A 27,866-nucleotide genomic window follows, 5' to 3' on the forward strand; every position below is an offset into this window, starting at 1 on the left:
TCGAAATGACAGATTTTTAAAATTTGTTTTTCCAAAAAAAAAATGTTAACACCATTACTACTACAACTTACCCATACAGAATGCACCTCGTAAACGCAATAATTGCAATGAAACTCTGGAGAGTTTCCAACAAATTGGCACGTGCTAAAACTTGTATTTTGAGTGTATACGAGTCCTTAACATTTTGTGGTGCCAGAGTAATGCTTGTTCTACGTTGTAGTAGTGCTGCTGCCATCAGTCTTCCATGTTTAAAAGTAAATATAGGAGACAACTGAATTTGCGTTATGTGTCGTATTGGAGGTCTGCCTGCTGTGTGTGTGGAGAGTCCTTTTTTAAAAATGGGAGACCAGTTTACATTCATGCCATGAGGTTGGTTGAAAAACTGCAAAAAGTAACACTTCAGCTGGCCAAACTCATATGACTAGATAAGCAGACTAAAATCTGACTTCCGTGTTGCTTCGAACCTGGATCCTTGCAATCAGTCAAGAACGATGCCCCACATCACATCAACTAAGTGTGCCTTGTATTTTAATCTTTAGTTAGCATCCATCATGATAGCCAGATTTTTTATCTTTTCCCATTCAAGACCATTTTATATATTTTATCCTTTCAGAGCGGAACACGTGGTATTCTGAAACGATCATAGGGATCAGGTTTTATGTCTTATCATTTGGATTTTAATTTGTCAAAAGTGATTTATTACTTTTTAGTTCACCTTTAGTAATAACACTTGTGACAAAAGAAAAGAAAATTGCATGAAAAAACTTACTTAGATATCGCTTTCAAAATATGCCATTATAATTTTATCATTAATCCATAATACTAGGAATTAGTAAAGTCATTTACCTGACTGTGATTGTGACTGAAACTTTGCAGTAAGCAGTGGAGATGGATTAGAGAACATTGGTGGAGGTGGAATCGGACCAATCTCATTTACAGATATCGGAGGCTCTGGTAAAAGAGAAAGAACCATTTCTCCACCTTGCGAAGGCACCTCTTCCACATCTGGAAGATTTGGGAGTGAAACGTTATGTATCACAGGTTGAGCTAAAGGAAGAATAGTAAAAAAATTAATATACATGAATTACGAAACTTCGGAGGGAGAAGTATAAAGATATGATGAAAAATCGATACTTGTTGCTGGCACATGCAAAACTAAAGTATCAATACACAAACTTATCGGATGGTAAAAGCTAAAAACAAATATTGTCATACATATAAAATGATAATTAATCCTGATAATTTTAGTTTTCATATCATAGTAATATTGGTCAGTCGGGCCATGACAATTGTCCGAGCGCATAACTCTAGATTGGAGGTTCCCAAACTTTTTGTTCCATCAATCTACCCCCTATTCTTCAGAATATTTCTTAATCATCACCCCAACTCAAGACAACCCATAGAATTCTATGTTATACCCATAGCTTCTACCCTTCCCTGGATCTTTCTATCGTCTCCAGGGTGTGACATTGCCCACTTTGAGAAGCACTTCTCTAGATAGACTCGCTTACTCCTCTGGCATAAGATCATTTTTAAAACACACCTCTTGCGGATAAGTACTGTCATTCATGGAAGGACATGACACATCACTTCATTACGAAGGTGTAATCCTTACTGTTTTAGGGGAGAAGAGTAGGAAAGACAGCAGTCAATATGGGATGGATTTTATTACAAAGGCGAAAGTAACAATAACTGTATTCCTCCAAATAACCTTGTGAATAATGAAAAATATTCTACAAGTTCCTACTACTGAGATCAATGGTGGCAGTTATTTTTAGAAAAAATATTTTTTGATTCTGATAACTAACAATTTTCCTGTGTTAATAGTTTGGTTTTCATTTTGCTGATTTAATTGTTATAAGCAGTTTATTTTTATAACCAGTGATTCTTATAAGGGGTGGCTATTGTATGTCTTATTATTGGAGCATAGAAAATTCAAGGAGAAGTGTCTTATAAATAACTCATTTGTACAGTGAGCACTCATTTTCACCAACCCTCACTGGAATTGAACATATAGTTTGTGAAATCAGTTTGTAATTGGAAAGGACATTTAAAGGAATGATGGTAGTAGTGGTAATACTGAAATAAATAGGTTTCTTGGATATCATGCCAAGGTAAACAGGGAAAAAAAGTGTTATTTCTCTCAGAATCAAATCAAGAACCTCTAGCATACGGGCAAGCACACTGACCATTATACCATAGAGAAAAGAGTGATTCCCAGTGGAGAGAAATGACACTTTTTCCCCTGTTCACCTCGTTATAATATCCAGAAAGCCTATTGATTAAATGTATCTTAGTCGAGCAAAAAATCATCCATCTCTATTGGGAATACTTTCCAGGACCAAAGAAGACTATCATAAATTAGAAGTTCTTAAAACCCAAGCATTGACTGAAGACAAAAAATTGAATTTCAAGATAAATTTGTTGCACTACAAAATATGAAAAATTAAAGTGAAAAGACTGAACGGTACATCTTTTATGAAGTTATTTTGGTGGAACAACACAACATCAAATGTTATACATAGTACACAGAGTTATTAAAAAGAAATGCTACTCACATAGATCGTGCTGACTCAAAATGGAAGATGTCAAAACCGTGACATTCTGTGAGCTTGCAACGACTATGGAATTACAGAAATAACTAGATGATGTAGTGTTGTTTTTATTGTCTGTCACCACAGTATCTCCAGAAGATATGCTTCCGTTCGATAGAGGAATGTGGTTATCGTGGCAGGAGTCTAAATAAATGTAAAAGAAATGTGAACATTCAGTTTGAATTGCTTACATGAAGATTACTTATTATACATCAGAGAGAGTTAGAATTTTTTTTAAAAATACATTTTTTTGAAGTAATCTATCAAATCTTCTCAAAGTTTCATCAAAGGGCTATAGAAGATAGTATGAAATCAAACCAATGGACAAGTTATGTAATGCTGGAAATGGTACATGGGTCCTTCTCACAAAATTAGCCTAAATTTTGTCTTCAGCGATTTACATTAAATATATCTGGCATGGAAATTTTTTTTTTTAGTTATTTTCTATTTATGTTCCTGTCTCTAAGAAAATGTCTTTTTCCTGGCTACACAGCCCATTTTTCGATTTTCAAAACGATAGAAGAAACTATCTTAAAACAAAAATACTGTATATTTTAACTTCCAATATTATGAATTTTTTTTATGACCAGTATTTTTTCTGGATTGTAAATATTTTTTTAGTTAATAGTTCATAGCTAAATGGTAATTTTCTCTAACTTTTTCTTTCCATTTGTGACATTTAAGTCACGTTCACGTGTGCAAATATTGCGGTGGCATTGGGAGTTCTAGCTCCCGCTTGACTACTTTTTTCCTTTGTAAGGGGAAAAATGAAGAGCAGTCATTGGTGAAAATTCTTGAAGTGGGTTTTAAACAAACTTTTTCTATTTCCCATGTGAACGGGAGTTTGGAAAACAAAGCTAACAACTGGTATTATAGGAATCAAATTGTGTTGAAAATATTGAAGAATGTAGTGAACTTTCTTTCAAATCAATTAGAATTACTTTACAAATTTGATTTATCCAGGAGAGAGTAGCACAAATATCAAATTATCATATTTTAATATGTATAAGGAAACCTGATATTTTGGGCATAAAATTAGGAAAACAGTTTACAAATATATATATACTAACCATGTATAATATATTTCTATTTCTGGGACAAACTTTTAGGTAAAAAAATGGTTCCTTGTACATGTTAAAATATGGTAAGTGCTGAAACAGGCAAAATGCCACATTAGATTTGCCTATCTTTCAATACGGTTAAACTTGAATTGACATTTTCTCCATGAATTTTGAACAAACTTCACTATTTTCTGTTGAATAAAATATAATCGGCAGCGAAGTCTCATTAGGAATTTTTTGGATGACATTTAATTTTGATAATTTGTTCATTTATTGTCCAATTTCGTGAGAATGACCCATATAAAAAGAATGGCTATTTGAATATCACTCAACATTGAAAGAACCTAGTAAAAGACACCTATCAAATCAATTAAAAGCAATTGCTTACTATTAAGATTTGGGCTATTTTGCTGATCTTTCTCACCATTTTCAGGAAGAAGTACACCTTTTTTTATAAGCTCTTCTTTGGTAGATCTCATAGAAATCTTTCTCTCAAGCGCTGAAATTTAAGCACCAAGTTAAAAAAAATTGCTAATGTTAAAATTATTAAAACATTTCCAACTATTGCTCCTAATAAATAAAAAGGGTTGCATTTTTAAGAGATTAAGAATCCATAAACAAAATCATAAAACAAGGGCGATTCATAAAGTATATAGTTTCCAGATGCTGTGAAACTGTAACAGTTGAACACAACAACCATAACTGCGATTCATTGGGTAGATGCAATCACTAAATTTCCCTCGCTGTTTAGGGAAAAAACATAGGTGATGTGAATGTCATGTGACTAGTCAGTCAAAATGACAGTGACTGCAGTGCAGAAGGCATTTTGCATTTCTGAATTGAGCAAAACTGGATCAGTGACCAATGGTGCTATGGCATTTTCAATGCAATTAAAGAATAAAATTTTCAGTCTTCTTACAAGTATAGCATAAGTCACAGACTTAACATATCCAGAGATGAGCTGTGACAGTTCTCTCTCAAAAAAAGAGACTCAAGAACAGTGCTGTCTTAAGGCACAGCCCGGCGGCCTCAAGCAAAAAAGGCCTCACAAAAATGAGATCTGGTTGAAATTTTAGAGAATTTGTTTGGTAGGGCCTCTGAAAAATCAATTGGCCTGGGGGCCCATGATAAGACGGCCCTGCTCAAGAACACAAAATGCCTTCACTGCAGCTACCACCATTTTGACTAAATATTTGCATAACACCAAGGCTTGACAAATCCCGGGTGGCCATGGAGACTAAAATCTGTATCGACACCTAATATTTCTTGAATACGGGGTGGACAAAAAGTCTGTAGAAACTTTATAAATTCATAAAACCAGAAAAATAACCAAAATAAAAAACGGTTTGCAGGGTTAGCATCACTGTCACAGGAATTTTTTTAAGACAGGAAAAAAACTCAAAAACTGCCAACAGGTGGCACTGACATACACAAGTCAAAGAAAGATACGCAAATAACAAACAGAATACCTCCAAATAGTTTATTACAGTAGTGTGTTTGAATGACCACCACCACAAGGGATAACACATTGCAGGCGAGTCCCAAATCCAGCAACGGCTGAGTGCAGCAGGTCCACATACATGGTTTACAATAACTGGTTGTGGATTACCAGCGCAAGTTCTCATAACTGTCTCATTTGCATATTTCCACCGAAGTTGCTCACACTAATAAATATATATATATATATATATATATATATATATATATATATATAGTGCCACCTATCAGATGGTTTTTTCTTGTCTTAAAAAATTCCTGCAACCCTACAAACCGTTTTTATTTTGATCTTTTTCTGTGGTTTTTATTCATTTTTAAAGTTTCTATTGACATTCGCCCATCCTGTATGAATACTCAGTTGGAGTCTATTAATGACAAAAATATCGTTGACTGACTTCGTGGCAGTGTTTTTAACATAGGAAAAAGATTCCTGGAAAAGTCGAAAAAATATTTAGCACTGTTTTTCCTTAAGATTAAAATCATTTAACCTTCCTGGAGATATTTGGCTGGCAATTAAATTTTTTTTAATTTGTCAAGCCCAGTGTAATACACACATGAACATAGTGTGATTATCTCCTTCGTGTACCACACTAAACATGGAATATGAATGCACACCTAAGGAGAATGTCATTCTATGGTTGAGTTGATAAATTGCTTTAGAATTTAAAACAGTGGTTCTTAACTGGGGATGTAGAAGAGCATTTTTCGGGGCATGAGATAGAAAAAAAATGTCAACATGTTGATTATTCAGGAAAAATAAAATGATAAAAACTGAATTCTTAAAAAAATATGAAAACTACCAATATTTTGACCTTATCATCTCTTTGCTTTCACTTGCAGAAATATGTCCCGCAAAATTTACATTGCAAGTTTCTTCTTCGATTAGGCGAGTATACTTGTTTTTCCATTTCAAAATTGAGAAAAAAAAAAAATCACTTACCTAAACTATTTCATGGTTTGTTTACATTGGTATCTCATATTATTAACATCTTCATTCTCCTGAACAAGAGTCAGGAAAAACAAAAAAATTTAGTCAAGTGTCACAGAAACGTTAATTTCTAGTTGTTGCTGCTGGAATTCAATAAGTGAAGAAACTTTTTTCCAAAAATGTCAAAAAATATTTTTCAGTTTCGTGCATTTTGAATTAATTTTCAAAATAAAGCCAAAATTAAATATTAGTCATATCCGAAAAGGACATTGAATAATACGTAAAAGAATTAAAATAAATTATTGGATAATTAATGTGGTTAATTACAGGAAAAACTGAATTTTTCAACATAAACACCTTCTTGCACCTCCTTCGATAATGCAAGTCACATTGCACTGGGGTGCGGGAAGGAAAAACAGTTAAGAACCACTGCTCTAGAACAATATTGGGAACCCTGAAATCAGTGATTTTAAATTAGAACTTACTTCTTGATGTCTGCTCAAATTTATCACTTTTCTTCTTCCGCTTCCATTTCCAAGGCTTGAAGAGCCTACCAAGGACTGCGAAACGACTGTGTTTGCTACTCTCCATGGGAGATGTAGGGGCAGTTCTTGAGTTTGACCCAAGTAAGCCGGCTTTCATAGCGCCATTTGACTTCTTGCCTAGAAAGAGTAAAACATTAAAATATAACGATTGTTAATTTTTTTTTTCTTTTCAAGAACAGACATTAAGACATATGAAATGACGAATTTGATATCATGAAAAACAAAGTTCAAGTTTCTATTTCTTAAGCAGAGAAACATTTCAAAACACAGGGCTCCCACTCAAAAAATAAGAAAAAGTAGAAAAACGCAGGACTAAAAAGTAGGATGGGGGAGCGTAACCCCCTTAGACAACATAACCATAGCATAATGGGGGGGGGGGGGGAAATCCCTAAAAAAGTTTCTTTTGCACAAAAATTTCATTTTAAAAAAATTAATTTTGAATTAACTTTTTTTTTTTCATAGCACCATTTCAGTTTCCTATAAGATTGACTTGCGCCAAAGCAAAATGATAAATGACAGTTACAAAACCAATTTTTGACCAAAACAGTGTACTAGCAACCACAGATAATTCTTTGCTGTCTCTCCTCATATATATTCTTTTTTGGAGTCTTCCAAAGTGCAGAGCTCGTCAACTCTCTTCGACAATGTACAGCAAATTTTGAAGACGTACCTTTTTTAAGAATGACGCACATTCGAGACCACTTTCAAAAGCACAGTGCAAAATGTGTAGATTACAAGATCTGATGTAAATAAGGCAAGGTGAACCAAATAGTTTTACTGCGTTGTCCATCATTTTTTAAAGGGATTTGTTCACATTTTACTGTTCAATGCCAGTGTAATCATTTTTGACAAATGAAGAACTTCCATTTCTAGCTCTTTGCTGAGCATTGTAAATATTGTTTATGTCTCTTCATGCTTTAAAAATACAGAAGACGCTGATTTTATTGCTTTTATTTTCTTTTATTAGGGGCCGTTGAAGTATTACGTAAGCAGATTTTTTGCCATTTTTGACTCTTTCCCCCTCCCCTCGTCAGCAGTTTAGAATATATTTCATATCTTCAAAAAAGGCGGTTGATGACGTAAGCAATCTTCAACCCCCCCCCCCCCCGCCATCAAAAGTCCGCAAATCCGAAACACCCCCTCCCCCCTGATGCTGACGTAATACTTGAATGACCCCTAAACAGTTTGGAATTCACTAATTAGATTTGTCTAATTTACTTCTCATAAAGAAGTCTTTCGGACTTCAGTAACAAAAAAAAAACAATTAGGCATCAACACTTATTTCTCAGTTTCCATGGCTACTATACATTTGAGATTTGCTGGGTGTGAATATACATTGCAACATCTAAATCTAGCTGGGGCTTGCATATTAGCAATATTGTTTTACACCAGGCATCTTCAACCCTTTGCTCGCAAGCACCATAGTGCTGGGTGTATCTCCATACCTTTTTTCTTGGTTTGCTCTTCTTTTACACTCCCCCAGACTTCCTTATTGGTGATTTTTATCTTCCCAATGAATATTTATTATTTTCCTCATACAACAAATATAAAAACATTTAGTTTCTCGTCCATGTTTCAGAACCAGAGATCATTAATGACCACACAGAAATACAGCAGCCATCTCTTTAAAATTATATTTTCCTTTTCTCTTTCTCTTCCCCCCCCCCCCTCAGCAGTATTTCATTTTTTTGGAATAACCATAAAAAGAATGATTGCGAAGACAAAAGCTGTATCTTTAAATTGTTTCAAGAAGGAAAGAAAAGAACTTTCTTAGTCTGGAAAAGGTACGAGAATCTTGGCTGAAAGAATCTTCAAAAATTTCATGCTGTCAGGGATGTAACTTAAAATAGCCCGATACGTGCCAAATTAACATGCTGTTATTATCATAAATAATTACGATTCTTTTTCCCATCTATATCAACATCAAGTGATAGTGCATGGAGATATGCTTCAAAATATAATAAAAATTTTCATCATTTGAATTTATTATGAAAAAATAATTTAGGATAATTTGTCCACTCTGTTACTTCCAAAAATTCAAGTAATACAACAAAATGGAAACTATGATTCGAAGTAAAGTTTTCTTAGTTAAGAGGTTTTGAAGTTTTATGTTAAATTTAATAAATTATATATTCAATTGAAACCCTTTATTACATTCTCCCCCCCCCCCATGTTATTTTTTTGAGCTAATTACAAAAGTTTAGAACAAATCGTCAAAATCACAGCCTGGCACGGATCCAAGGAGATGTGTCATAAGGGCCATTTCATTATTAGTAAAGGTCGTTATATGACAACACACTGTATTTTATGGGACAGAACCATTATCTAGCTATATTTTTGTTTCCAGTCCCGATTCTCCCCAAGTCCACTTCTCAGCCTGTTAAGAATATCTGAGATATCTTTCTCTCAATTAAACATTTCTGTGCACTTTGTTACAATGATGTCCCTTTTGTTACAGGAAGTATTTTTGCAGTTCACAGGCAAAACAATTCAAGAACACTTCAAACTAAGGTGTTAAATTATAAATAATTAACCCATTGTCTGTCAGAAATAAAAAGTTTTGATTTTGAGTAGCTAAATATATGCAAAAAATAAACTTTTTGTGTTATTTCGAAAAAATCATAAAAACCATCAAAATGACAGAAAAAAAAAAAAAACAGCTTAAAAATTCTTTTTAAAACTACTTTTATTTCAGCATTATGTGTAAGAAATAAGTTTATTTCAAGACATAAAAACAGCAGAAATATTCATTTTTTTACAGCAATATTTGTTTCCGTAACAGAGTGGACAAAATCAATGCCTTTCAGTCATAAAACCCAAAAAATAAAATATTACAAAATAAAAGTGACAAATATCTATAAATTATTAAACTTCAAGTCATTGGCTATAATTTCAGATCAATTTTATTTTGGAAATTCAACTTTTAATTCTTCATTTCAAAAATGTGGAATGCGTGCACACTTTTATTGGGAATGACCAATACATATAAAATTAATTTTCTGTGGGTCCGACTGTGTGCACGTTCTCTATACCATTTCATACAAAATCTTTGCTAAATTTTTTATTTGTAACTTGAACGATAGGCTACTTCGTCAGAATTGGGCAAATGCCCCATAGTGTCAAAAAACTGTCCAGCAACAATGATTTTTTGGAATGTCTACTTTGGTTCCCAAAAAAATGGTTTGTCACACTTTTAATGCTTTCAGTACATGAAGAAAACCCGGGGGAGATGTCAGGTATTACTGCTAGTTTGATATATAATGCCATTCACAATTCTTTTTCAAAAGTTTAAGAAAATTGATGTGAATTTAAATAAGTGATGAGAAAAAAAATCCCCCGAGTGATAAACATCGCCCCTATGGAAAGGCCTAGGCCCAAAGTTGCAATGTATGTGCTAGCGTCGGGCATGTGGTTGAAAAAACTACATTCCTGGTCAAAAGTTTTACATGCCCCGACCAAGTCAGACAATAGTTTTGTCCAACTCTAATGGACATGCACTCAAATAGTTGCCGATTGATAGAAACACCTTTTACTATCACGGGATGAACTAATTTTCTGCAGTTCAGTTTGCATCATAAAACTATTGCCATTCCCCCTCCCAACTTTCCAAGCATGGGATGGGCGGAGATACGAAGAGGCGTGGAGGGACATTGTGCGCCTTCCCCCCCCCCCCCAGCATCAAAGGTGAAGTCCACTGATCTAATGCATCTAGGCCTATGTATAGATTAACTGACATCATCGTGCCGCCCCTGACTTCCACGTCCTATCTCCGCCTATGTTTTCAAGTGTTTACTTTGTACTATCACTATTTTAGAAACTTTTGCAAAAAAAAATCAAGTATTTTTAAATCTTTTCACGCATCTAGACTAATTTGAGGAATTGCTTAGAACAAAGGCATTGTACCTCCTGAGCTGTGAGCGTACGTGACCACTTTTACAAAATTTTCAGACAAGCCTACACTATTGGCGTATATGGGTAGCATCTGTACTATAATACAACAGTTATAAACCATTGTTTACTCGCGGAGCTCTTTTTTGTGAATACTTTTTATGGCGGAATCCTGCAGACTTTTATTTTTATTTTCCTGGAGTCGTCGCGGAGCCCCTGGGAAGTGCACACGAAGCCCCAAAGGGTTCAACGGAGCACCGGTTGAAAACCACGGCTATAATATAATACAGCGCAGGGAGGGAAAAAAAAAAGGTCCGCGAACGGAAGAAATTCTTAAGACAACAAAAAAAATTCGAAAACCCCCGGCTTTTTAACAACTCAGGGGAAATAGATTACTGGAGCTAATGTTTAGTGTTTTCTCATCTCCCCCCCCCCCCAATTCCCTACATCGTAAAAATCGCCATATCATTTGAAAACACAGCCAAGCGAGATATTTCACGTCATAAACTCAAAAACAGGAAAAGAAAACCGCAAAGGCACCCTGGAAAAAAAAATATTTCACCACGTCATCCATTCGAATCGATACGAACAAGTATATTTTCATCCATTCTCTCGCGAGGATCTCCACCCAAGAAATATACACACATTCGTCATGCTGGTCACGTACGAGCATACACATTGGGCGACCCCCTCCCCCCCGGTTGCGTTGTGATGACTCACCGAAAGAAAAGAGCACTCAAATATTACGAGAACGAACGATAACCCATCTCCTATGACCAAGTGTATCAAGTCCACACCCATCAGGAATGAACAATGAAGGTCAATTTTTTTCATGGTACGGAACGATCTTTTACAGACTACTAATGAATGACAAGTTGAGTTACGCATGGCTTGGCAGAGTTACCACTTTTTCCTCCGAAGTTAAATGCAGAGTAACAACAATCTCGATTATCCGAATGGGATTGTGGAGGTTGATGGATTGAAAAATCTACAGGTGATCGAGTATGAACCAATTTCCAGCTCCAGTATCATCTGTATCAGGGGGTGCACAACCTCCGGCTGCCAAGGGGTTCACAATCCAGTCCGCTAAGTGTTCAGGTAGAAAAGTATCGATATACACAACACGATAAAAACATAGGCCGAACATATTCCTTCATAATACGGAAAATCGGGATTCACACAGGATATCAGTTACCGCCAAAAGACATTGTCAAGTGCAAGTTGCAACCAAAAAATCGTCAAAGGCAAGTAAAATTGTCAATTATAGCCAAAAAATTAAATTCGAATAAAGTTGTCAATTACGGCCAAAAAGTCGTCATAGGCTACAACAGTTGACAATTATATGAAAAAAATAGTCTAAAGCAAGAAAAGCTGTCAATTTTTGCTAAAAAATTTTCAAAGGCAAGTAATTCAAAAACGCGCGTATGTATTAACATTTGTGGTGTTTGGTCAGAACATATTTAAAAAAAAAATGGCTTTTTCATCTAAAAATAAGTCTTGCTAATTATAGCTAATTACAAGTGAGATAAATGCACAAATACGTGCATACGGCTAAACAACATGCTAATGTATGATATTTTAATTTGTATGCGTGTATGCTTTTTAAGAGAATGAAAATACTTAACTCCAAAATCACAAATTTGAAGTTTATGTTCTGACCAAACAGCCACAAATACGTGAGATGAATATATTAATACGACTATAAATTAATTACAATGGAATCATGAGTTATACAGTATTATTATTAGTCATGAAAATAAGCTTATTTCTTTATCTCAAAAATTCAAGTAAAGCCTCGTTGAAAATAAGGGACATTGAAAATAAAAGTTGACACGGTCCAAATTGCCGAAAATTGTCCCGTATCATACGCACCATATGGCCACGCTTCACAGTAAAACGTTGTAAAGTGTAAAATCTTTATGAGAATTAGTTGGAACCACAAAAGTGAGTCGTACTAAGAGGGAAAACGTTCTCAGCGGGATCGATTATATACAAGTTTCTAGCCCGCAAGCAATGGAAATACGGCATATTTGGCCTGGCGGACCAAAAAGGTTTTGCGATCCCCTGATCTATACACTAATTATAATTGAATACATGTTCGGGAGAGAGAGGACATAAACGAATATTCGAGTAGATACTATGGGTTCACAGACGATCTGATAAAATTTCATTGATCGAGCTTTTTAGCCACATTATTTTTGACAGACGCTATGTTCTGGGTGCTCTTAATAAATCAAGTAAAACCTTAAAGGAAGAAATTAATACATTGTTGTCACCTCATTTTGGCCATATGACGGTTACTGCATAATCTCTATTTTAACCCATTATACAGTCCACGCCGTTTAATGTGATGACGTCGGAACTCGGCATATACGGTAATAACCGAATGATAACTATATCCGAAAAGTTCCGTTTGAGGTACGGTGAACATACAATCCAGTCTTGTTAAACGAGACGTGTGGTATTCGGATGTTATTAAAAATTATATTTCCCACATAATTGTATGCAAAATGTTCTTTCTCAATGATTTCATTTTTTTTTTTTTTTTTAATATATTCAAAAACGGGACTTTTTTCCGGCTTTTAACTAAAATTCCACAATTTTTGTTATTCTGTCATCGTGAGGCGTTTAGAATAGAACTGCCAAATGTATATTAGGAATTACGATATTTTTCTTAATGTATACAACACGTTTCATGGATCCCTTGAGAAATTCTCCCGGAAAAGAAATTTGAATATGGTCAACTGAAAGAAACTGATCACGAACCGAAGAAAATACTTTTTTGGTCATACATTTGGCCTCACCATTGACGAGCTTTTTCTTCTAAATCAGCTAATCATAAATTGCTTCAACTTATCGCTACGGTCATCGCTGAACAGATGACCGAAATAAGTCGTTTTTCTATTTCGATACACAGAACCTCATATATTGGAAGTTCCTTAACGGACACGTTTCCGTGTTCAGTGGAATAGAGCTTGAATCAGGGCTAGACAAATCACAAAAAAACCTGGGCACCGAAATTTTTACTCGAAGTCCAAAATAATGCTTCTTTTGACGTTTTTAGGGCACAGTGACCACCTTTCATGTTGGCAGATATGCTGCTATGCATTCCAAACATTTTGTACTGTTCTCAGCCTGTAATTTAGTAGCCACACAAAAAAATTGGTATTGGTGCCTAAAATTTTCTTCGTCGCAACGACGACGTGGCACCTGAGATTTGTTCAGCCCTGGCATAAATGTGCATGGCGTCCATAATTAAAAGCCCCTATTTTAAAGTAGCCTGAAGGCGAAACCAGTCATCAGAAAAGTGTGAAATTTGGTGAATTTCATGAAGTGGATGGGAATTTGTTTCGGGGGGAAAATAGGTGTACATATCGCCACCAGAGGGCGTTTCACTTTGAATACTAGCCGTATTAAACATGTAAATTTACGTTATTACGCAGCAGCTGTTATAAAACCTAGAAGCATTCGCGAAGATCTTGTTTCTAAAGGGGTTTGCTGCTGACAATGACAAGTTTACGAGATCGCGTTTTCTTGGTCAAATTGTTTCACCAAAACAGCAATTTCGCACTAACTGCACTACACGGGAATATCCGACTTGGATTCGAAAAGGCCTAATGAATGTTAAAACCATCGAAGTATGATAACGAATTTGAAATCACAGGATCGTTGGCTGTTCGTCCTGGAAGAGGAAGAAAACCCGTTTCTATAGACGCAGTACAGGAGGAAGAGGGAACTTCTAATTCTCGTGGTAGTGTCAGGCGTGTAGCACAGGCGTTGGATAGGCCAGGTTCAACTGTCCATAAGATCATGCAGAATATTATCTGTACAAAATTTTACTTTAGTGGTTGCTTCCACATGATTATGACGCTCGACTCCGGTTCCCGACTCATGTACACAATCAACACCAGCTTTTAGTCAACTAAAGCTCGTTTTGACACAACATAACCAATTCATAGGTGTCCCCCCATCCATTCGTGATTTGGTCAACTCATTTCTGTGTACGTTAACATGTAGATGGAAAAGGTAATCGCCATCTCCTAGAATGTCCTGACTGCTCAGCTTGATTTTTTTGCACTGAAGGAACGCGTGCTATAAAAACACACACGGGCTCCCTTTTTTTTCAATGCATATTTTCTATTGACTAAATCTTTCATTTCAGATGGAAGTTCAAAGAATTTCAAAAAGAGAAGTGAAGGTACATCTGGGGAAAAAATTCCGTGGTGGGCATATATATATATGATCGGGCTCTAGTGACAGTAATTCTGATGTGATGATTGGTGCTAAAATTCAGCTAACGAAGCGGCTATTTTATGTTAGTGCATACATATATATCAATGAAAATGTTCATTAGCCGAGGCAGAAAAAAAAAAAAAATCACGAAAAAAAAAAATCTTCGTTAGCCGAGGTATTCACTGTACTCTAATGTTCAACTGTGCCTCTCGAAATAACTATAATCCCTCCACCACGATATTTTTTTTTTTCTTGGTCCACAGAATGTCATTATATCGAGGTTTACTATTATGAAACAGAGATTGGCAAAAACAAAAAAATTGGATTGCTTCTTTTACAAGAAACACTTCTTTATAATTTGAAAGGCAAGCAAATGATCCCTTCAGAAGTGTTAAACGGCTTTTCAACAATAAAAAAGGTAGTTTTCACAGCAGGAGATGAAAACTGATACAACTCGAACCCAGAATTAGATTATGGTTTCTCCTCGTTAGCAAACATGGAAATATCGTACAGAGAACAAACGCCAGAACAGTAATTTAATGACCGACCCCACCTCGTAACACTATATACGACGAGAAAACAAACATCTGTGTCTGTTACTTCCCAGCACATAACACTTCATATCTCCTTGTCAGTTCATCAATTATGTATGCATGTGTATTTATATATATTAACAGGACATGGCAGTAAGAACGAGACAAAACCAGCTGGGAGAGAGGTGAAGGGCTGTCGCCTCTCCCATCGCGCTCAGTAATTTATAAGTGAAGCCCGCTTTTCCATCTTGAACAGCAGCCAAACCAAAATAATGTAAAGAGCCCAACGAAGGACACGGTCACACACGTCACAATGCGATCCTTTGTTACTGTCACAGTTGCATTTAGAAGTATGAATGGAAAACGGAAAGAAAAAAATTTCTGTGCATAACACCATACTGTTTTGAGCTGTAACAAGATAAGGGGGAACAACTCATGGAGGGAAAAAAGTATGAAAACAGTTCTTACTAAAGATTGGAGGAAGAAAAATTGTGATCAAATAGTGAAATCTAGAAAATGAACCAGTCAACACTATAATGAACTTTTAAGTAGGTTATCAGCTTAAGAGCATATCAGAGGATCGCAGCATCAACTTTGCCACTCCCCACTTAAATTTACTGCAATTGTAAACGAACCGTTTGGAAAACAAAATTCTGAACCATACAAAGCTGTTAAGCACGGAATCTTCTTTGACACTTACAGAAGAAGAAGAAAAAATCTATATTCACAATCCTAATACAACATGGTACTTCAATTGAATAATAATTTTGAACCTCGGACAAATTATTTTGATGAATAATACGGCTGAAACAAGGGTGTTCACTGGGACCACTGACGCAACTGGGGGAAGGAGGCGGGGCTGTTTGCTACGGAATTAGACCAGAGGCGGCACAGAATTCACCCTTTAACTGCTCCTGCATTACACGGAGCAGCAAAATACGTGCTTGCCCCGACCAGACTGACAATGTATCTATCTAGTGTTTGGCCGTTATGACTGGGACAACGGTTTCCTTGGTCTTGTTTTTATTGATGAAAGGCACATGAACATCGGCTAGACAAGTAGTTCTTAATCTTTTGTTTTCCAGAAACATTTTGTTCTAACAAAGCCGAGGCCACATAAGAGTCCACTCTGGCCCAATACATTCGAAGGTTGATCATGGGCGAGTAGTGTGGCGGCTGCACCATTGGCAGTGATCGTCAAATGTTGCAGGCTAGAAGGTATCGAAAGACTGGTCGAAAAGAACGGCCAGAACCTTCCAGCCCCAACTCAAAGGAGAGAACTATCTTCCTTCCCGATCTTCCAATCCGTCTGGCCACATATTTGTTGAAGAACGCCAAAAGTCACAATACGGAGTGTTCTAGAAGTAAATATTTGCCAAGAAACACTGGGACAGTGTGTAGACAGTCTATGCCGCTGGTGCTTCATTCCAGCAGGGAAAGGCAAACATTGGAAGCAAATATTTGCGAATGACTATTAGAACAGGCTGGACATGAGAGCTGCCCTAGTTGAGGTAAGTCCACGGAACCCTCTGCATTCATTGCTTTCTCATTTAAGCTCACGGACACCCTGAAATCTCTCCCAAGGATCTCTGGCGAAGGCCGGAACTAGAGGAGCAACAAATGGAAAACTGACCTAGGTGGCAAATTTTAAGGAAGAACAAAAATAATTCATTAAAATTTAACTTTACGATGGGGAAGGGGGCAAAGTCATATCCTCACAAAAACTCTAGTTACAGCCCTGCGCTGGGCTGAACCAATGTTTCCCAATGCGGTGATATCGTTCCAACATAGGATTCTAGGGTTGGCTGAAGAAATGCACGCTGCGAAAAACAATAGAGAAGGAGTGATACGATAATTAAGTTATAAAGACTAACGCTACGTTTATTAATTTCGACCACTTCACTAACTAGGAAGTGTTTGAAGTGACTAAAATACATACATTGACGTAATATAATAGTTTTCCATAGCAAGCATCAAAACTAGGGATGGAACTGGCGTTCGCCAATACGCATATAGATGCGCGATTCACGCATTAAAAATTTAATTTCACTTTTCCAAATTTTGAGTGAAAATAAAAAATTTTGGTAACTTTTTAGTAGAGTTATTTCTTTGTTTTCATAAAAGCCTCTTTTCAAAATTACTTCTTACAATTTTAAAGAAAAGTGAAATTACTCTTCAAAATTAATTTTTCGCATAACACTGGATGGGACGAATAGCAATTAGGCCGAATAACCAATTCCTTGAAATTCATCATAATTATAGATAAAATTGTTAATTTAAAATACAATTATTGGTAATTTCAAATGATTGATACCGAATTTTAAATTGTGCAATTTATTATTCAAATGAATATATAAAAAAAATTGGTCAATACCAAGGCAATAAAAAAATCTTTCAAATTTAACGACGATTGTATTCAATATTACTTAAAGAACATTATTTTTTAACACTTGTTACAATTTCTAGTCCAGAAAATGTCAGCCATTATTTACAGCCAACTAGTAATGCATAAAATTTACGACACATTTGCTTATTTTTCTTTTTTAGATGTTCTTTGCCCCCCTTTTGTGCTTTTTCAGTAGCTCAATACGTATCTTGTCTAATGTCTAGGTACATCCTACAGTTAAGCCGAGATTGCACTATAAAAGTTAGATAAAATATATTTTACAAAACTTGAAGAAACAGTGAATAGACCTATGTGTTACATTCGCTCGAATATAACCGATAAGCTTATTAGTTGCATTTTTCAAGTATTATAAAAGAACTTTTATCAAACTTTTATAGTGTAATCCCGGCCTTAGTGAACTTGTGTAGCTAATCCATGCTCACTTCCACCTTATTGCAGTAGGATTCTATTTCAAGTACCACGTTTTCCTTATCTTAGAAATCCCAACCTCTTTTACAGAAAGTCATGCACCACGCAATAAATAATATAATCAGTAAATGTTTAGTTCATGGAGAAAATTTCAATTAATATAATTCTTTAAAATTAGTTTGTTGAACGTAGATCTTCACAGATATTCAGCAGAACCGAATAATCAAAGCCGTATCTCAGTGATTAACTCACGACTTCTGAAACAAAACAAGTACCATGTACAAACAAAACTATATCAATGCAACAAAATTAAAATTACTGTACATGTCGACTTTTAGTGATTAACTTTTTTCATGAAAAATGAAATTTTGAAATTGAGATTCATTCTTTGAAAAGGCTACCTGCATTGCTACATATTATCTACATTCAAACGATTTAAGGTTACCGTTATCACAAGCAAAAGTGATGGAAACTCCTCCTAGTCGCTACTCATTTGCGAAATGAAGTGTTTTCAAAGCTGTCTTCCCTAGCTTTGGAAAGGATTCCAACTGAGCCCATGGAAATTGTTCTAAATAAGAGTTTTGAAATTCCATTTAAATACGTGCTCTGGCTCTCATTTATCAAGATAATTTATTAAATTACCATCATTTTATTATAAGCGAAAAAAGAAATTCATCTGAATTCGATAACACAAAAAAGAAACTGCAAAAGCATCTGAAAGTGTGTGAACCCCCCCCCCCCACCCCTTCTCCCATGCAACTAACCCATCTGATAAGAGGGGAGTCTAATCCCTCGGATTTGATTGATAGATTTTACGAGCAGTGCAACTGACCCTCGTCCATTCGGTTTGCTCCTGAAACATTATTTCAAACAAACCTCCGTGACTGGGTTTGAAATCTTAACATTCAGCCATCCATATGAGAGAGAAATTTTTATACTTATCGCTCCGTGGTGCTAGTGCCCATGGTACATTCATCTCACATATTCAGAGCACAGTTACACGACCTTTATGAAAATCGATAAACATATAACGCGCATTCATTGCAATGCATGTACCATCTCAAGGACGAAACAATTAAGATGATATGAACGGAATCTGGCTTCTAACAATAATTCCATCGAAGGAGAAAAGGGGGAAAAAAATGGGGGGAAGCTCCCATGAATCATATGCCGTAAGCTAGATTGACGTTAAGTAGCACTAAAAATTTACTTCGTTACTGGATACAAATGAGAACCCGACAAAAGGTCCAGACTCGATGCAGATTTCACCGACCCAGACAGAGGAGACTAGACAGAATCAAAAAGCTCTCATGCTTAACGAAATTCATTGAAGAAATGAGCGAATCGTGTAGAAAAAGAACGATTTTAAAAAAAAAAAATTGCTTTCTCGCGTCTAACAAGACAGCTACCTTTGATCGGTGAAATCAGCGGCGTATAATTTGACCTTTAATGCATACACACATTTTTAAGCTTTGATTTCGCGAGAGATTGAAGCACCGCTAAACCCAACACCATGGATAGATAAGATAATAAACTACAGTGAATCCGAACACAGCAGTTTCTATTCAAGATACAGATGGAAATTGGAAAGAATAACAAGAGCATCAACATTTATGAGCATTGAAAAGCCGCCATCTGGTTGTTTACTCCGAACAAACCGATTATTGGAGGGGGGGGGGAGAAACTTTCTCCGACCGTAACTCGGTCCAGTTAATAGCTTTACACCAAGGGTGCTCAACCTTTAGGAGAGAAGCGGGCTACTTCATTGGTTTAAACACCTCACCACTTCAGCGGAACCGCGGCGCGGGTCACTGGAATGATGCGCGGCGCACTTACAGATCATTCAAGTGATCTGAAAATGTGCCGCGGGCCGTAACTGATGATCTTATTGGTAGCATTTTACTCAAGTTTCATAAAAAGGACTTATCAAACTTTTAAAGTAGAATCCCGGCCTCACACGAGAACAATGAAAACCGGCAGATGCTAAATACGAAATAACGCGATTGAAAGCAAAGATTTTTGGAGGGTAAAATAAAAACATACAGTGAATGTGCAAAAACACAACACTCTTCATCACTGAAGTTTTGAACAGAATCTCTGGCAAGTAATCAAAAATCCACAGCAGCAGCAGGTGCAAGAACAGGAGCAAGGAAGGCCCTGTGGGGTCCTCACCGCGAGTGTGGTGGGAAACATGGATCAGCGGCAGAAAACAGAATGAATGACGTCACGAGGTTGGATATCTATAATATAAATAGTAGTTAACGTATGTTGCTTCCACCACCTCCGTGCAAAAGAAAAATGCTTGGCGCATGACGTCAGAATCCAGACGGTTATCTTTTTTTTCTTTTGGAAAAACGAAGAGATCAGAAGCTGATGTGATAACACCTACGTACGGATTTCGAAACATAAGAGATAGTTCCGGGTGAGAATTTTGGCGCTTTTGAGGCAGTGGGTGGTGTGTACGACCACAAAGCCTCCTAGATGCTACTTCTAGGAGGCTTTGGTATGACGCTGTTATTACTTACGGGCGATTTGTTCCAATATTTATCGGTAGCATTTTTAACGGTGTGATTTATTTCTCTATATCAAAGTGTTGGAATATTATGTTAATGGATAAACAGTCCTGTTCCTTTGCAATACAAGTTCCATTCTAGCGGACAGTGTCACTAATCTTGGCTTGTGCAATGGCTTCGTCTCATTCACCAACTGATCCTCTATAGACACCTTTACTACAATTTATATGATTTTATGACTGTCACGAATGAATGAAGAAATGCTTAATACTAATGTGCTATGTACGGCAATGGAATTCTGGATTTTGTGTCTCATACAGTTGCCCGATTATCACTTTGGGGCACTGGAACTGCTCTGTAAATCCTTTGCAACCAAATTGTTTCTTTACAACATCCGTTCGCTGTAGCAAGTTCTGCTTCATTATTTGATGAAGTCGATGTTGCTACCATATATTTCGTTGACTGAGCCGTGAGATAGCTCCACCAGCGTGAAAGATCATCACTCCTATAGTTGCACGACACGTCTTTTGACATTCTCCAAACTCAGCATCACTATAGCATTCTAAAACTAGGATTGTCAGAGCACGTTTAGCTTTCACCAATATTCATCTCCCTCCCCCATTCGAAAAACTCTTCCCGCAGAGATCAGACAGACCTCCGACAAGATATTTACATAACATGAGAATACAGGCTTAACTCTGATAAAATTAAACTCGTTAAGTGCAATGCATGTACATATACAGACAACAAGCTCCTGCATGTAACCGATTCGTTACAAATTCCTGAGATCACGAGGTGCATGTACCAGGGCTTTTAGCCAGAAATTTAGGAGGGGGACAACTAGTATTTTAGGGAGGGGGGGGGGGCAAAGTGATAGAATAATAGATTTAACCATGGAACCAATAAGCTAAAGCTATTCTATAAAAACTAGTTTTCTAGCATCCTCCCCTCTCGTCAAGTAGATTTAATCGCGTAATTTTCTACCCATCTCTTCCCTCCTACAGCTCGTTGTAATTTGTCAGTTTTCGCTATAACGACAATCAAGAGAGACAAATGTGGTATAACTAACCTCAGAGGCTGAGATTTTTCCAACTTATTGTTTTGAAACATACCCAATTGCCATGCCATGTGAAGCGGTTAATTTCACCCAAATCCCCCCCCCCCCCGAATATAGGAAAGATGATATGACCAGGGATCCGGATCACAAGCTTTTTACAGTAAAACCCCCTTTAACGGTCACCTGTTTCAGGGCTAAATAAAAATATTCCGGCGAAAATAGTATTTAAATACTGCATTTCGAACACCCTGTTTAACGGTCATCCTCAAATACGGTCACGGATACCATTTTCATCATTCGTTCCATAGGACTAAAACCATTGTACCAACACCAATAGTTGAAATTTCGGTTCGAATTATGCTCACTAGATAATCAATATTAAAACTTTTGCTGTCAACTTTTCATGTTTGGCTACTTTTGAATGAAATTTTGGCTTGAAGTTCGTTAATGTTTTAAAATTCCGATGGACGTTTGGAAGCTGAAGACACGTGTTGCTGGTTGTTCCCGTATATTTTCTCAAGATGTTTAATATGGCCAGCTTTAGTATAATTGTCGCTATCTATCACTAAGAGAAAAAAAATTGTGTCTTCAATACAGTGAAAAACGTAAAATAGTAGTTGATGCTCTTGCAAATGAATTCAATGCATTGATTAAATATATTTTCCTGTAAACGCAATGACGGAAAGTCATTTGATTTAGTTTTTCAGCTTAAAATATATTTTGAAGGGGTTGAAATACTCGGCATAACTCCCACACTGCGACTGATCGGTTTTTCCAAAAAGATGTTAAGTAGCCTGTATAAACTTTGCATAATATTTTTTTCGTAATTTTAATTCCCGTTTCTATGTATTTTCGTATTTAAATTTCGTAATTCCGTAATTATGCATTTTTATGACTTTAAACGCATCTCATTGTCAGAATTTCATTCATATTTATAACTATTTCCGTTACTGTTAATACTATACAATACAAATTAATAGGGCCCCCCCCCCACCAATACGGTCAACCCTCTTTTACGGACAATTTTTGTCCCGCGAATGTTTGCAAAAGAGTAGTTCAGTGTATATTATAATTCACCTCCAGAGGAATACGCGGAGGGAGAGGCTTTTTTTCCTATTCCCCAAAATATTTTTTTTTTCTAACATGAAAATTTAAGCAGTTCCATCTTTACTTCAGAAGATGGAAGGATGGCAGCACGAACACGAAACAAGTGCAACTTGGCGACATAAATACGTTAGGGCCGCACATACACTCAGAACACACATTCTACGGCATGTGCCGAGTCCTTAGAAATTCCGTAGAGGAATGTTAAATAGTAGTACTATCGCTATATCCAATCACTGTCCCCTACTCAGTTTTTTTTTTTTTTCCTCCAACGATATCAGAGATTATTTAATTCCGTTGGCGTAAAATGCAAGGTTTAACCATGAAAATCCACCAGGCCTGTAGCTTATTGACATTGCTGTTGAATTGTTAGAAAGGGTAAGTGAACCGAGTTTGTGTGGTCCATGTTTCGTTTTGAAATTTTTCACAGCATCATGAACAAAAGCTTTCAAAGCATATGTATTGTTTTTTCATTTGACCCGTACGAAATTTCGTAAATTTTAAATCGTCAGTATGACTAGTATCAGAGCCACGTTGTGTATGTATATTTTATCTTTATTTTTGTATGGCACTTCTAAGTACGGATCACACTGAGCGAGGGTGACGAATCCGAATAAAACCACTGGCTGATTTGTATCATAAAAACAGACATGCCAACATTTGCATAAAGCCTCTCAGTACTGATGAATGTTGAACTTTGCCATGGAGGTGGGGGAGGAGAATCTCCCCGGAACAATCAGCCCAATTAAAAAAATCATTCAAAATGCTATTAGTTTTAATTTCAATAATTAATGGAGATATGCAGTATACGAACGTTTAGCAACCCTAGAGACCTTCCTTCGTATCTTAGCACCTACAGTAAAAAATTCTCCCCGTAACAAGTTCATCGGGTACCATGGGTTCAAATAAACCGAGATCCAGACTCGTCGCGCTGAACTTAAAAAAAGCTCGCTGTTTTTAGCCCACAGCGTGGGGCGATTCCGATCACAACACTTTTTTGGGCATTCAGTAGCATGGCGGGTGGATTTAAAACCACCTTAAACAGAAGTGGATACCAACCACGGGCCATATTGGAGGATGAATTTCACATATTCGTTATTTCCGATGTTTCGAAGTCCGATATTAGATATGTTATTCGCCCTATTGTCACGTTCTGCTGTCAGCCTGGATTGCAAGCTTGCCATCGTATTCCTCTAACCTTCGCGTTAGGGCTAGGCGCTCTGATTTCTATGTCCTACATACGCGCGCCCGCTGGAAGGCTAAATTTGATCACAGACGCTTTTCAAGTCGAAGTTTGTCTTCTCTCGATCAAAACAAAAGAGGAAAATACAGCAAGAAACCCAAAGATACGAATTTTTTTTTCGGAAAAAACATAGAAGTTTGAAGAAAACCCGATTTCCATAGAACTGAGCGGGACAAATCTCCTAGGCGCCAGACAGCTATGGCGACTAAAAAAATGGTACTGGCGCCTAAAATTCTCTTCGTGTAGCTTCTAAATTGCAGGCTGAAAGCAGCACAAAATGTTTGGAATTTATAGCGGCATATCTGCCAACATGAAAGTCACCGTGCCTTGAAAAGATCAAAAGCAGCATTATTTTGGAACTTTTCCTTCCGGTAAAATTTTTTTTAGCGCCCAAGAAATTTTTCTGGCAACCAGATTTTCTTGCGATTTGTCCAGTCTTGGGATTGAGAGTCTCTCGCGTAGTAGAGTGCGGCCGTCCGTACAAACTACGGACAATCCGTAGCAGTTGGCAATTCTGCAATAAAGGACAATGATGCTGAGGGTCCGAAAGCAGAATATGCCGAATACTACGACGTACGTACGTCGCAGAACAATCAGTGCTGCTGCAGAATTTGAAAAAAAGTAGAAAACACTACTACGGAGTAATTTTTTTTTTTTACTGCAAAAAAAATATTTCCTATCAGCTGATGGCTCGTTGCAGAACAATGCAAAACATTCTAGTTTGAGAGGGGGTACGGGGTGCATAGGAAAGTACTTTTATCCTTGAATAACTCGAGAACCGTTGGTCCTAGGAGCATACTTTCTATTGGAAAAAGTATCCAAACAACATGTAGACCTCAAACACATCCTTCATACTGCAAGGGGTAGTATATGAAGTTATTAAAATTAACTTTTTTTTTTATTTGGCCACCGTCTTTAACCGACTGACGGTTTGAGGGTGTTGAGAAAATCTACTTGAAAAAGGTTCAGGTAATTGTCACAAAACCTCTTCGAAAAAAATCCAACAATTTTTCCTTCCCCCCGTACAAACAGCGGGATATCGGATTTAGTGTTGTGTGGTTTAAAATTTTTGTTCCGCCCACTGTTGAATGCTTCTTTGTAGGAGAGGAAAAGAAAAGGTGTTCTCTCGTAAAAGGATTCAAACTAAGTACAATACTTGGCTTTTTGTGGGCTCGTCTTTTTTTCCCATTCCTCTGCCAACGTATTTTTTACTTTTCAAATAAAGACCTCTGGGCAAAATGGAAGTGATTACACGAGCGCTGATTTGAACAACTACCAAATTATTTTACTCAAAAATTTCAATAAACTTACCGTATTCCCATGCATTGGCCGGCATGCCGTAAAACACGAGGGGCACCAGCTTTTTGTATGTTGTGGTCTTGGCCACTTTCGGCATGCCGGAAAAAGTGAGGTTATAATAGGATCACAGCATGCATTCAGCTGAATCAGTGGATTTTCCGAATAAAGTTGATATATATGCGTATATTTTTCTAAATCACACTTCCTCATTTTAAAAAAAAATCAGTTTTCTTTAAATATTAATTTGTCTCGTTCTTCCTCAGAAATAAATTGAATCTATGCATTATCTTGTGTTCATAAAACTTTGAAAAGAAAGTATTTTACTTACATAGTTCCTGAATTTTATAACTCTATGCCATCTGATATGAATTCAACTGTCAGCCTTCATTCATAAACAGGGCCGCAACTATGGGGAGCAGACGGGTCTCGTACCCCGGGCGCTGAACCCGAGGGGGGTGCAAATTTCATTCTGAAACATCTTTACCATTACAAGCGGGCGTAAAAATTCACGCTTGCCCCGGGTGACCAAGCATCTAGTTGCGGCCCTGTTCATACACATGTATAGAAGACTAATCAAATTTTACCTTCTTTCAATTACAGTACCGACATTGAACAATATTTCTGATTCTCTATGAAATGTTTCATTTCCTTCTTCCTCCCATTCAGTTATTCATTCTAATATTAAATATTCAACTGTTTGTTTTCAGTAACATCCAGTAAGAGCCAACATTGTTGGCTCCGTGGATATGTATAATCTATTTTCCTGATAAGAAATTAATAAAAAATAAAGATATTCAAGAATTTTCCAGAATCCGTGAATCGAATTTATTGGCATTCCGGAAAATACGGATATTTTCAGCATGCTGGTCTGCCTCACTGTTTCCCAGCATGCCAGCTAATCTGGGGGAGTACGGTAATTATTTTACTAAGAAATTAGTTTTTCTCACTAATTGAATTCAATTGCTGTGGCCCGTTTTACATCCAGGAGCTGAACTGTTTTTGATCGTTAAATTTCTTCCTAAAAACATTATTGTGCAAATAAATGTTATGTTAGGTTGTTTGACCTCAAGACCTGAAAGACCTTTCTATTATATGGACAATGGTGCTATTGGAAGAGCCGTAGCCAGAAATTTCTTGTGGGTTGGGGGGAAGGGAACTGACAGTGCAGTACTTAGTCAAGATTCCACAATATATAAGTAAAATTCTGGCATTTAGGGGGATGACTGGCAGTGGGGGTGGAGCCAGAGGATGCAGTGAGTGCTCGAGTACCTACAGTATTCTGTACCACTGATCTGAGAATCCCTAAAATTCATTCAGGGATCAATAGTTTCCATGTAAGGGCCCTTTCACACGGAGCGGATGCGGATGCGGATGCGGGTCCGGAAGAAGTTTTAACAATTGGGATATACTGCGCCTTTCAGACGAGCCGAAAAATCTCCGCACCTAGGAAATGTTCATGCGGGTCCGGACGTCGTCCGCATGTGTCAAAACCTAAGTGCGGGCTCCGCATCCGCACATAGAAGTTTTGACAATAGGTTTATTCGGGGCTATTCAGACGATGCGGATGCGGAGCGAATTCGTCCGCATCTTTGGGTACTTTTTGAAGGTGATTTTTCACGGAATTTTTTTTAATTATTTGCCATAATGATAAAATGACCATCATAAAACACCATATGATGGTCCCTGCTCATTAATATAATGTACCTACATACGTCTATCCCTTTGTTTCGTTCTGAGATGGAGATATAGCAACTTTAACTGCCTTTTGTCCATACTTTACAATTTTATACAATAAAACCTGCCAACAACGGCCACTGACGGAACAAAAATGATAAGCCGTTCTGTGCATTACGAATATTTAACTGACTACATACTTTAATAACTTTTAAATTTAATTTAAAAATTTTAATTTTTTTCTTTTTAAATTTTTTAAATTATTTAAAAATATAAATATCTGAAATATTATTTTAAATATTTGTTATTTTTTTAAATTTTTAATCTGTTAATTTTTTTAAACTTTAAAAAAAATACTTTTATAAACAACGTTATCCCCGTACGACGTTCACTCAGGGCCGGATTAAGTCGTTTGAAGACCCTAGCACTTGAATATTTTTGGTGGTTCCCCCGATACCTACAAGTTTATTTTACACGATAAACGTCTATAAACTTGAAAAAATGAAATTTTATATTTCAGAAATGACTAATCTAAGGATGGGATTTCACTATAAAAGGTTTATGAAAGTTATTTTATAAAACTTGAAAAAATCAACTAATAAATTTATCGGTTGCATTTGCTCTAATGCAACCGATAAATTTATTAGTTGCTTTTTTTTAAATAATTGTTATAAAATTTTTATAGTGTAATCCGGCCGGGATTATACTATAAAGTTTTATAAAAGAACTTTTATGAAAGTTGAAAAATTCAACCAATAGGCGCATCGGTTGCATTCCAGAAAATGCAACCGGTGCACACACACAAACACGCACACATATTTTGCATTCAAAAAATTCAACCAATAAGATAATATTGGTTGAATTTTTCACGTTTTATCAAAG

At 36.6% G+C, this 27,866-nt stretch overlaps 1 protein-coding gene across 4 annotated transcripts in view; it reads right to left on the reverse strand.

Moving 5' to 3' along the window:
- Positions 1 to 27,866, reverse strand: part of LOC149064948 (phosphatase and actin regulator 2-like) — a 139,868-nt gene that overhangs the window by 18,189 nt on the left and 93,813 nt on the right. For all 4 annotated transcript variants that reach the window (XM_089255519.1, XM_089255516.1, XM_089255520.1 and 1 more), the window contains 4 exons: positions 6,566 to 6,742; positions 4,044 to 4,154; positions 2,559 to 2,738; positions 847 to 1,047 (listed from right to left, as the gene is read on the reverse strand). In XM_089255519.1, coding sequence (XP_089111645.1) covers positions 847 to 1,047; positions 2,559 to 2,738; positions 4,044 to 4,154; positions 6,566 to 6,742 — 669 coding nt within the window. The remainder of the gene's footprint in view (positions 1 to 846; positions 1,048 to 2,558; positions 2,739 to 4,043; positions 4,155 to 6,565; positions 6,743 to 27,866) is intronic.

The sequence above is a fragment of the Pholcus phalangioides genome, unplaced genomic scaffold (genome assembly GCF_987345545.1).
Source record: "Pholcus phalangioides strain wild (caught in Gottingen) unplaced genomic scaffold, Ppha-v1.0 ptg000042l_1, whole genome shotgun sequence".
NCBI classification, from domain to species: domain Eukaryota; kingdom Metazoa; phylum Arthropoda; class Arachnida; order Araneae; family Pholcidae; genus Pholcus; species Pholcus phalangioides.